This window comes from Parus major, chromosome 3 (genome assembly GCF_001522545.3).
Source record: "Parus major isolate Abel chromosome 3, Parus_major1.1, whole genome shotgun sequence".
NCBI lineage: Eukaryota > Metazoa > Chordata > Aves > Passeriformes > Paridae > Parus > Parus major.
This window is the reverse complement of record NC_031770.1, coordinates 95,362,994-95,375,096: the sequence shown is the minus strand read 5'-3', so window position 1 is coordinate 95,375,096 and position 12,103 is coordinate 95,362,994. Positions and strand designations below refer to the sequence as shown.

Below are 12,103 nucleotides of genomic sequence, written 5' to 3'. Positions count from 1 at the left end.
TAAATTGTTTTCCATGTAGCTTTTGCAACTAAAAGTTGAGTGATTTGTGTAGGAAAGGTGCAGATACATCAACAGGCATAAAAAATACTGATCTCTGACTTAAAGGGCTCTTAAAGGGTTAAGTGGTCAAATGAGATTTCACTGTCTGTAATTAAAAATATATCTATGTCGATCAACACCAAATACCAGTTATATTTTCAGCAATATATAAGTAAAATGATGGACTTAAACAAATGTGATCAGAATCAACTTGAATATTTCTTAGGTACCTATTCAGCCATGTGATGGTCCTGATATCTTTCAATATCACTTTGGAAAACTGGATAGTGGAAGCTAAATTGTGATCACATACAGGTTATAGTGCATTAATTTTCATTATCCTGTCTATATCCTAATCCTGTTTTCATAAAATATGTTCATCTATTTGAAGGATCTAATTGATGTATCTGTGCAGCACAACTACATGAAATTCTGAAATACACATTGCAGTGCCAGTTGGTTTCATCGTGTTGTTATGGGCAAAATGTAGTTGAACATGTAATTGAAACTGCATGTCATCACTTTTGTTATCAAAACTCATTTTCAGTCGCTTCTAAGTTTCTTCCAAGTTGTACTATACAACTTTTCAAAACAAACTTTTCAAAAGTTACTAAATAAAAGCTGATAAATAAGATTGGCAATACTACAGACAAAACAGCCAAATTTAAAATAAATCATAGAATTGTTCTAGTACAATGTTCTTGTTAAAAGACATTTAAAAACATGCTGGTAGCTTCATGTGCTAAATGTAGTCATTTTGTCCAAATGCAAGAAAACTCATTACAAATGGGCTTTTATAGGTAGGTAATTTTCATGGATTGACAACACAGTAAGGATGCAGGTCATGCTTCCAGCAGAAGACAGGTGCAGAAGCTAGTCCTTTCTTTATTCTGCCATGTTTCCGTAGGGAAGAGTTCAGTGGGTAAGGAGTTAGCCAATGGACCCTTTTAATTATAGTTCCAGATTTTTCTTTACAAAACAGCAAACAGGTGCAGTCATTTGCCTTGTATATCTGATACTTGTTTTACTAAAAGTGCCTAGTAAAAATGATGAAACTGTTTACACAAGGAGCAAGAGTAATTTGAGAAGAAGGTATCAGCTAAGAGTAATTGAGTTTTGTTGTATTAATGGCTTGAAAAAAGATACTCTGTCACTTCTTTCTGTTACCTGCAACTCCCTATTTGTTTCCTTGTGTTTTATAGCATAAGATTAGATGAAGGTCAATCACTTGGATCTGGGGCCAGCCAGATTATATCCAGTGTTTTAGGAATATAGGAGTAAAGCAAAATCTGGGATAGAATAGAAGCATGCATAGTGTGCAGTGCAGGCTTAGGAAGGTTACTAGTGACTGCCTAAGGCTTCATCTATTTGTGCAACCTTCTTTCATCTATTCCTTCTGTTACAATCTGAATTAACACAGAAGGGCAAGGAAAACTAATCTCTATGAATAAAATGGATCAAACCCAGAAAGGTGTGAAATATACCCCAAAACTTGATTAAAACCAAATGAGGTTAGATATTGGTGCCAAAACACTTGATATATTTTATTTAATAGTAAAAGAGGCAAAGAGAGAACAAGAGAAAAGAAAGGACGGACTAGAAAGATAAAAGAAAGGACGGACTAGAAAGATAAAAGAAAGGACGGACTAGAAAGATAAAAGAAAGAACGGACTAGAAAGATAAAAGAAAGAAATAAGTGGTCTGCAGGGGTGGGGGTACAGGGAGAGAGTAACAGGGGTGAGGTAGAAACATATCAGCCTTCCAAGGGCTCCAGTGGTATCTCGTGGCTCCCCTTCATCTGGTCTTCTTGGTGGTGAGGGTCTCCTGCTGCCCACTTCCACCACAAAGTACAGAATCCAATGGTTTTCTCTGCAGCTTTTATACAGTTTTGCTGTAATAGGCAAAAGTCTTTCATGAAGATGTTTAGGCCGTAAATTATAACATTTCAGTCTCCAACCATCCAACCAATCAATTACTGAATTGATTCACCCAAAATGCAAAACAAACTAGAAAACTTATGTCTAGTCATGGACTTCTGATAAACTTCAAGAGGTGGGACTTCAAATAGGCACTGAAGATGAAAACAGTGTATCAAATGCTCTTAGATAGCTGAATTGTCAGTCTTAAAATTGAAAGACGTTTCTCCATTAACGTGTTGATACTAAAGTTGTGATCTTTACCTTCAGGTCTATTGTTGCTGTAAGATTATTGGGAGGTTGCAAAACTTGGTTACAAAGGTGTTACAAAATTACAGAAATAGAAGCCTATTCTCATAAAATGACAAGTATTCTTTCAATCTTACTGTAACCTTAAGCAAGTTTATTAAGATTAGAGTGCATGAATTTAGCTGAGCTACACATACTGACTGGCTTAAATATGCTGCTTTTCATAGACAGAATAAGAGAGGAGGACTGATTTCTTGTATTCCTGCCTGTATTTCATAAAGTGTATCACAGGTTAAAAGCATATGCTTATTAAATCATGATGACAGCTGCAGAATTGGAAAAAAGTTTGCATCAAAACTAATGCTTATGATTTTTGGTGCACCTTCAAAAAGGATGCATAACACTCCACACGAACAACTCCGAGGTTTTGATCTAAAGCCTTCTAAAATTAATGTACATCAGGATCTCTGGTTGTGTTTCTGTGTGCATATGCAGAATGACTGCTACAAATTGCTAGTTAATGGCAGATTTTGGACTTAAAATATGTGATGGATTTCATCTAGAGGAAACCAGAAGGAATATGGTTTAACATGTTTTGATATAGATCAGATTCACAGAATTAAACCGGCTTTCTAGTTCAAATTCTGATGGATTTTAATGCTGGGTTGTTTTATTTTGTTTTTCTCTTTCTGTTTTACAGTGTTATGTGGGAACCGATGGGAGATGGTAAAAAGATTATTTCACTGGCTGATAACAACATATTACTGTGGGATTTGCAGGAAAGTTCAGCCAAAGCTGTGGTAAGAAATTTTCTTTTGACAAAACACATTATACTTGAATATAGTGCAAACAGCAACATTCCCTAGCCTAGAATTTGCTAATCTTTTAACTATTCCTTCAGAAGTATCTTGTTGCCTATAAGGGAGGTGGGGGAAATGAATAGTCTACCACTGCCTTGAATAAGAGTGGTTAAAAGTAGTATTTTGGTATCTGTTGCTAGTGGGTAAATATTTTCTTTGTTCTAGAGTTCTCTTTACTGTCCTACTGCTTTTATAGTCAGTAATCTACAATAAAACAGTGCTGATTTGCTGAATGTCTACAAGTGGAAAAATTCATGATCAGTAAAGCCAAAGGTTACTGAATTCAGATGATGGTGTAGTAACTCATGTTGGTTAATACCATGCAGCCCTTTATTTAATTTACAACTCTTGATTATAGGAGCATAATATAAGTTTCTCTATTTACTATGTTCTCCTTTGAATTCTCAATGTTAGTTTAATTTACTAATATACAGTTTACTCAGATAATTTCACTTACTGTTAAAAACATCTTATTCAGTAACATATAAAGAAGTGTCATTGGAATAGATTTTTGTCTGTTTTTGCCATATCATAGAATATATATAGAAAACTTAGAATGATTCTGTATAATTGTTTAGCTAGGTGTCCGTGCTTATAAATGGACACTTGTTATGTCAAGGGCAGTACTATTCAATTGATCTTTTGTCACTTTTAGCTCCTCAGGTCAAGGTTAATTTTTTTTTCCTGGATGCTGTAGAATCAGTTTTTTCAACTTAGTTGAAACACTGTGCCATATACTCTGTTGGTACCATCTGACAGTGTGCAAATAGATGATGTCTTGACTTATTAGTGTTTTGCTAGATTTCACATAGTAACAATATAATATTATATAGTTTAATACTTTATGTTTATAATTAAGCCCTTTGGGTTCCTTCTCTAGATGAGAAACTAACTTTTTTTTTTCACCTGCAACTTCAATTGGTGTTATGTTGCCTTCCAAGGCTCCAAATTAGTGTTTGTTTTTATCAAATTGATGTTGAGAGTTTCTGACAGCTTGCCTCCAGGAGCTTGTCTGTGCCTTTGTATCCCCTGGATTTGCATTACACCTGCATTAGTCAGTATTTCTTTCCTAATGTCTGCATAATACACAAACCTTTCTGCAATATTGAAAAACTACTTTGGGGTTGGTACTGCTTCCATGCTATAGGTCCTCATGTCTCTTTGAAGTACTGAGACTGCTAGGCAAGCAACTTAACATCTTCCCTTTCTCCTATTTTCACTCTTTGTGCAGTTCTATACTCACTTGCTGAAATTCTTTTGAATGTTAATTAGTATCTTCAACCACTTTCTCATAACTTTCTCAGATTTTTTCTTAATCCCAGCCTCTCTGAAATGTCCCTCTCCATGCAGGGGATTGGCATTAAATGATCTTTAAGGTCGCTTCAAATCCAAACTGTTCTATGGTTCTATGATTTCCTTTGGGATGCTGTCTGGTATATTATCTGTGTTTCTCTGTGTGGAAATCTTGTAATGAATGCCAAATTCTATGGGTATTTTATGCCCCATTTTATATTGCTTGGGAATTATTTACTAGAATTTTGTTTGTTGTGTTTTCTTGATATGATTTCTTTTCTGAAAGCTAGACTCCTACTCTGTCACACAAATATTTGTGCAGGTAACTATGATTTCCATTCTCTTTTCCTTCCATTGCTAGAATTATGATCTCTGTAATTTTTGAGAGGTATAGACTCTACCAAATTTTCTAATTTCAGTATGATTTAGGGAATCAGTATTTTTGCCCTCAAAAAAAACATTCAGCTGGCAGATCCTTTCAGTATTTCAAGTAGAATTCCTTATGTAGAATACTTTTTTATTGCTCCTTCTAAAATATTCTAAATATTCTAAAATCTTGTACTGCATCAGATGCTGATGGCATGAAAGAACTCTAGAAGGCAAAGTTGGCAATAAAGAAATTAAGGGGATTTAGCCTGTGACATTTGTTACATGCTTTTATTTTTTATAAAAGGAAATTAATAAAACCTAATGTGAAATTCTGTATCAAAGAAACGGCTGCACCTAATTAAGTAGATATATCAACCCTTAACTGATATCTTCAGATAGGAGCATTTAAAAATGTTTGTTAAAAACCTCTGTTTGCAGAAGTTAAAAATGTACAGATTTTACAATTGGGCTCTCAGGAGGCTTGATATAGAATTTGACTGATCCTCTATATTTCCGTCTAAAATAATCCAGTATCTCATGTGATTGCACAATAAACAAGAATTATTTGGAAGTAAAATTTTACCTGAAAATAACTGTTTAGCATAATCAGACTTCTGCTCCATCAATTTTTGGTTCTTAGATGATACTTACTTCAATACCAAGTTATACACTGCTTTTAAAGTGAAATTTGATAAAGTTCTCTGAAAATCGACACTCAGAGGACGTATTTCCATGTACCAAAATCTTGAGCCCAGTGAATCATTTCTGAAAGTATTGGAATTCTTGAAATTTTTGAATACTGAATTTTTTGTCTTAAACATGTCTGTGGATTCCTAAGCTAATGGGACTTCAGCTGAACAAGTCTGAGGAAAGCATAAGCATCTCTTTAAGAGGCCTGCTATAGACTTTCTAGTAATGAAAATTATGACAAGCTGAAGTGCAGTATCATAGGCTTTTTCAGGACTAGAAGTAACTGGTGGATTTCTGAAATCTTTGAAAATTGCTTCCTAACTAGGAGATTAACTCCCTGTTAAACTCTATATGTGTCTGAAAAATAATAACTTCTATTCTGTAGAAATCTTATGTTTGCAAAAAAAAATGTAGGGCTGACAGTTAAAAAGAGCAATAAAGAAAAACAAGCAATGTTTTGTTATACAGTTGGCTTTCTCTTTATAAAAACAAACAAATGAGTAAAACCCTCCTCCATAAATCAGCACTCTACCCCAACTTTTGCTGCTGTAGAATTTAGAATGCGAGAGAAATCTGTGAGAACAGGTTGGTTATAAAACAGATAGCATTAGTAGGGGCAAGCAGTAAATATATTTTCCATTTGGTTATCACCATGTACAAGGAGTGTTTGTAGGCTAATGAGCTGTTGGTGAAACAGTGATTTCTTTCTGTGAATATCCTGTTTATAAGGGATTGTTGCATGCATAATATATCATAATTCTAAAAAGCACATGATTTGTATTTTAATGTTTTTTGATCGGAATGTAAAGAGAGATTTTCATGAGATATTAATAAAATGAGGGGTTTTTTTGCCTAGAAAACAGATATATTAATTAATATATTAAGATATAGTGCAGTCTAAAGGAAAGAAATCAGGTCTTGCTGCATTTAAAAAAGGCCATGTTAAGGCAAAAAAAAAAAAAAAAGCTCACATTTCCTTTATATGCAGATACACAAAGGTTATGTAAATGACAAGAAAAATTGTCTATTGTTCATTAAGATGAAAGGTTGTCCATTTTTGGAATCTTAGCCACCTGATGTCTTATCACCTAACATGGTGTCTGGTTCAAGCAGGCAGTGACTAAGCAGGACACTGTTGGTGTTGAGGAAACGTCCCTGTTTGGCCATCCAGGAGTCACTCTGGCAGTTCCTTCCCCATGGTCAGAGACTTTGGGCAGCTCCAGTGGGCTGACAGGTCCCCGCTTGACTCCCTGCATGCCCCACCCTCACACATACCAGGTTTCCCATAGCAGTGTCTCAGTCCTTGCGATCCTTTAAGTCACTTAATCACAGTGCAACAGCAAAACAACATCCTGGGCTGGTGCCTCCCATGAGGGACTCTGAACAAAGAAAATCTTGGAGTTTTTTACCCTTCCAGTCTATGAAGCAAAAGTTTGGGGTCTTCCTTCTCTGTCCTCTGCTGCTGCTGTGTCTCTGAGTGTTCAGTCAACTAACTGGTGACACAGGTCCCTGTGCCTTTTGTTGAGCAAATGGTCAGTGCTTCTTCCCAGCCTCTTGCCTCAGTTCTCTCCACTATCTGGAGCTCAATCTGCAGCTGTCACTGCAGTTATAATCTGAGCTACTTCCACTGAATGCTTTCCTCAGTACTAGAAAACTTATATATTCTATATGGGTTCCTAAGCGGACAATGTCCTAATAAAATATGCATGTTGCTATAGTTTTATAAGTAAAATAACAATGTAGTTCTGTGTGTATATGTGTTATAACTGATTAAATCAAGAGCCGAGGATTAAAATAATAGAAATGTCACTGTGTTTGAATTGCTTTTTCTTTTTGTAAAAAATACATGATGATGTTCAAGTTGAATAATATCAGCATCATTAACTAAAAGTAAGATCAGGTCTGCTGTATCTGTATCAGGTAATAGAGGTAAGGAGGCTCTCATTACACTGGTGCATCACTGATCTTCCTGTTTTTACAACACATTTCAATTTCTTCATTTTTATTGTATAGGTACATATTGTAGGCCATTTTAATGGCAAGACATAAACCAAATGCTTCTCTTTATGGATCTTTCATGTTTACATAAGTTTGTCTAAATTCAGGTATAATACAGGTGAAAAACTGAAAATGTGAAAAACTTCAAAATTTTGTACCTGCCAAAATTTCTGCTTTTCTACAGTGATCAGAATTTCAGTCTCATTTGGTTCCTTTTCTGTATCTGCCCATGATTTATAAATCGCACTGTTTCATTAAAATTAGCCTGAAGAATTTTAGAGTTCCCAATACATTCAGAGCTTCTTGGTAATAAAATTATTGGTGTGTTCATTCTCTGAATTATCTAGTCATCTTAGGATAAGAAACGTTTGCTAAATGTAATTTATTGTACAGTTCAGTGGGTTTGTTTGGGTTCACTTTGGTTTTGGTTTGGGATTTTTTTTTTTAAATTTTCTTTCAATGTTTTTTTGCTAACTTGCTTCTTCCTCACAGTATTCAATTTGCGTGTATTTACATTAAGACAAGCTTCTCCTGTCATTTTGATCACTCCCCTTATTATTGTTTTGAGGACATTACTTTCTGGGGTGAAACTAATCTTATGCTCACTGCATCATTACCTTTTGCAATTAAATTAGCTATTCTTTGCCATTTATAATCATTAGCTGAACCCAAGAGAAGCCCAGATAATCCACAAGGTGTGGATGGAGTCTGCTGAGAAGACGACAGTATTTCTGTGTACAGATTTGAGGTCAGATGTCAACAAATTGCTAGAACTCTTCCTTGGGTAAATGCAGTATATTTGGTATGTGGTGTGCAACAGAATGAAGTAGAGATGTTAAAATCAAGATATTTTTCTGGTTTTCAAATGTTTTCACAAAGGGGATAAATGGGTTGTGGTTTTGATAATTTTAATCCAAACTATTATAACTGTATTCCTTTTAGATTTCTTGTCCCATCTGCATTGGCAGTGGCATTCCAGGCAAGGTGGAATATATTCTAGGGAAGATTTCACAGGCTATCTGGATAAAAGGGATGTATCCAAATACAAAGGATGTTAGGAACAAGCATGAGATGCTTTCTTGGCAAGATAGCTGCTGTTTCTCAAGGCAGGAAATACCATGTGGAATTTAGTGGAGAATTTTTTAATGGACCATTATTACTGAAACTAGAATAAACATGGATTAACTATAGGAGGGAAAAAAACTGTCTGAGGAAAAATAAAAGGGAAATTAGTGGATCAGAATGAGAATAGAAACCAGCTCATGGACTTGGAATAAATTTTATTCAATGGTCTCCTTAATGCTAGAAGTAGGAATGAAATAATGAAAATTACTGGGGGCAGAACTTGGAATGCATCATCAGCATATAGGGATAACAGTATATTTCAGAGGACGAACTTGATGTTTGGCTTAATTTTTGTAGTATAAAGCAGAAAACTTGTTTAAGGAATAAAAATATTTTCTTACTGTAGTGTAGAAACTCAGCACTTAAAAATATGTGAGTTCTGTTACTTAGCTGGTCTGAGAATAGCTCTGAGCTGCCAATATGATGAGGCTATTTGAAAACACAAATAGTTTTAAGATGGTTTGGACATCAAGAACGGTTATGAAAGGACACATGGTATGGTTTCCTGCACTTGGAGGAATTGAACTCAATTTACAATCCTCATCAACCTTTCTGTTTCCGTCAATAACAAGTCAGAAAAACACTCATGCCTTTTAATGGCAATCTGAAAATTGTCTGCTTGGGTTTGTCTACTTAGTGTAGCCGTTAATATATATCTTTCTTCCAAGTACTTGCCTATTTTGTTCTTGGTCACATAGCTCTTTCCTTTGGAAGAAAGCAGGAACAGTTGGTTTACTGTCTCCATGCTGCTTGTGGTTTTCCTAGATAATTTCTGTACCCTTTAACATTTAATATATGTTGGGTTTTGATTTGTTTTGAAGGATACTGTCTGTCCTCTTTCCAAGTCAGTCCTTATGTAATCAAATTTTGAAGCAGGAAAATCAACCTCAGTCCTTGATATTTTGACAAAAGGAAGTTGGAGTAAATGATACTTTCATTTGAATACATAGAAATCAGTCCTAGATCCAGGATATTCTAGAACAGTTTTTTTCCTATTTTGGTACTCTGTTTTTGTAAAACCCCTTCCTTCACTGAGGATAACATAAACAGTTCTATTCTGATCACATTACGTTGTATAATTTTTTTAGAAGATTTTTTTCTTATTTCAAAGCTCTTGTGCAACTGTAGTATAATATCATGCTGCCCTTCTATTTTTGTTCTTGTGTTACCAGATTTAGACATTGTTCCAGCTAAACATTTAGGAATAGTGTAAAATCCATCCATACTCTGGGAACCATTTTACACTTTTCAGGATTTCATTTTCTCCAGATTTCTTTTCTGAAATCACTGTGATCCTTGTGCATTGCAAGAGTAATTCCTAATTTTGTTGTCTAAAAGAAGACATTCTTTTTTCCTTAATGTAAGTCATATTTTTGTGTTTATAAAATAATACCATTAATTATTTGCCTTCTGTATCCAGTGAGGTCCTCACACCTGCATGTCTTCATCATCTGGACAGCACAGATCCTAATCTTCATGCAAGAATAATGTTTAAAATACACCTATGTCATGTTTTCCTTCCCTTTTGTAGTTAGCTTTTCTGCATTTAAAGAAATGGAGGAAAGAGTTGAAGTCCATATATTCAAGTATGAATTAAAATTACAGCTGTGTTTTTGTACCTGCATTTGTGATTCTGAACTGCAAACTTTGTTTCCTTTATTTCTTGGATTTCCGGGAAGGAAACTTTTAGACTTCCTTCTGTTACATAAGGATTCCTTCTTATGTATGAGAACTTCTCTTATCTCCAAATAGTCCTTTAAATCCTTACAGTTGCTGTCAGGTTCACAGATGACATGGAAAAGAAGACAGTTGATTAGCAGCTTGTCTGTATATATAGCTGGACATGTGTATAAGGAAAGATGTCATTTAATTTATTTATAAATTGCTTGCGAAGGCAAGGAAGAGTTGGCCCATCTACCATGTATGTGAATTTTTTCATATGTTAAGAAATATCACTGTATGTATGTGCTGGCCTCAACCTAAACTTTTGACTGCAATGAAAAAAAATTCATCTTTTTATAGTAGTTTGCATTATAAAAGTTAAAATGAGAAGACTTAAACATATACATAAATATGTCTTGAATGCTGGAGAAAGTATTGTCTACTGCTGACAAAGACCCTCTGCTCTGAGTCATATTTTGAATATTTGATGCTTTACGTCTCAAGAGATTTTTTAAATACCTGAGAAAATACACTCCCTTTGTTGGATCTATCTTACTGTCAGTGTTAATATTTGCTTCCCTCCCACCAATCTAAGATTTGAATGGCCAAGCCTGCTTACTAAAGAAACTTACTTTAATTTTCGAAATGACCTACACAAGCTGTGAATATTCTGTTGTGCCTGGAATCTAATCAAAAGTAAAAAATTAATTTTATTATATGGTGTCTAGCGTCCTGTGCAGTAGTTTTTGTTTCTATTAATAACCTGTGAGTTGTAGAAAGGCTTTCAGAGAGTATTTGTTCTAGGGGAGGAATGATGTTAGAGGAGTAGGTTTGGCCACAGTGTTAAATTATTCATTAACACATGAGCAATATATGATCTTGCATGCTGGGAATTCCATGTTCTTTAAAGAAAATTCTAGTTGCAGTTTCTAGATTGTTAATCATAATGCTAAAGAAAGATTATATTCTTGTTGGAGTTGTAGTAATAAAAAATTAGCAAAATATATTCAAGAACATGTATATAATATATAAATAGATTTAAGCAGTTTAGTATTGGCAACATATTTTTGTGTTGATGTCAGTTAAAGTTTATGTAAACAGTTTGGTTTTGGTTTTTTTTAGTTTTTAGCCTTTTTCATCCTTCAAAGCATAATATTTGTGCTGAGAAATCTACTGTTACATAGAATATTGATGTTGCACTAGGACCCAACAGGATCTAGTGAAGTAATCTGCTTTTGTGAAATACCTCATAATGAAACATTTAGAAATATGAAAGTTGCATGAAAGAGCCCAGTAAGTCTGCTGTTTGTGTAGCTGCTTGAAATTTTTGTAAATTTCATATCTGATTAAATGCAAATATTTTGGTTTTCCTCTTTAGGTATTAAACAGTTTCAGTAAGTGATTGGAAGTAAAAGTAATTTGCAGTGTCAGCAGTTTTGATTTCCCCCGTGTTCACATGGAATTGGGGGATAACTTGCTCTACAACTATAAAGTTGATTACTTTGGACATTCTTTTCATTAACTGTGGAGATGCAGAGCTGGTTGTTCCATGACATGCAGCCTGTTTTAGGAATTGAAACCTTTCTGTCTCAGAGATTGTAGATTTCTAAGTGGTATGTACTGTTATTTTAACAGGCGTGTGTGTGATGACATGGGCATTATTAAGAAATAATGATTTCTTTATTTTTAAAAGGTGCTATACATTTATCAAAGAGTCTTTGACAACATAATTCTGTTACTACAGATAAAATTTGGCATTTTGACATGGAAAAAATCTTGTAAGACTGTTAATGAAGCTAAATGCATATGTGTGTGTCAGCTACAGATCTGTGCAGTGTGCCCATGTTGTCTATTTACTGTTTCAACAATGATCTAAAACTGTTTAATTTATAGAATAGTACA

The 12,103-nt window shown here is 34.5% G+C and overlaps 1 protein-coding gene across 1 annotated transcript in view; it reads left to right on the top strand.

Annotated features, from left to right (window-relative positions):
* Positions 1-12,103, top strand: part of EIPR1 (EARP complex and GARP complex interacting protein 1) — a 74,808-nt gene that overhangs the window by 44,937 nt on the left and 17,768 nt on the right. The window contains exon 5 of the mRNA XM_015622685.3: positions 2,905-3,004. Within this exon, the coding sequence (XP_015478171.1) occupies positions 2,905-3,004 (100 nt within the window). The remainder of the gene's footprint in view (positions 1-2,904; positions 3,005-12,103) is intronic.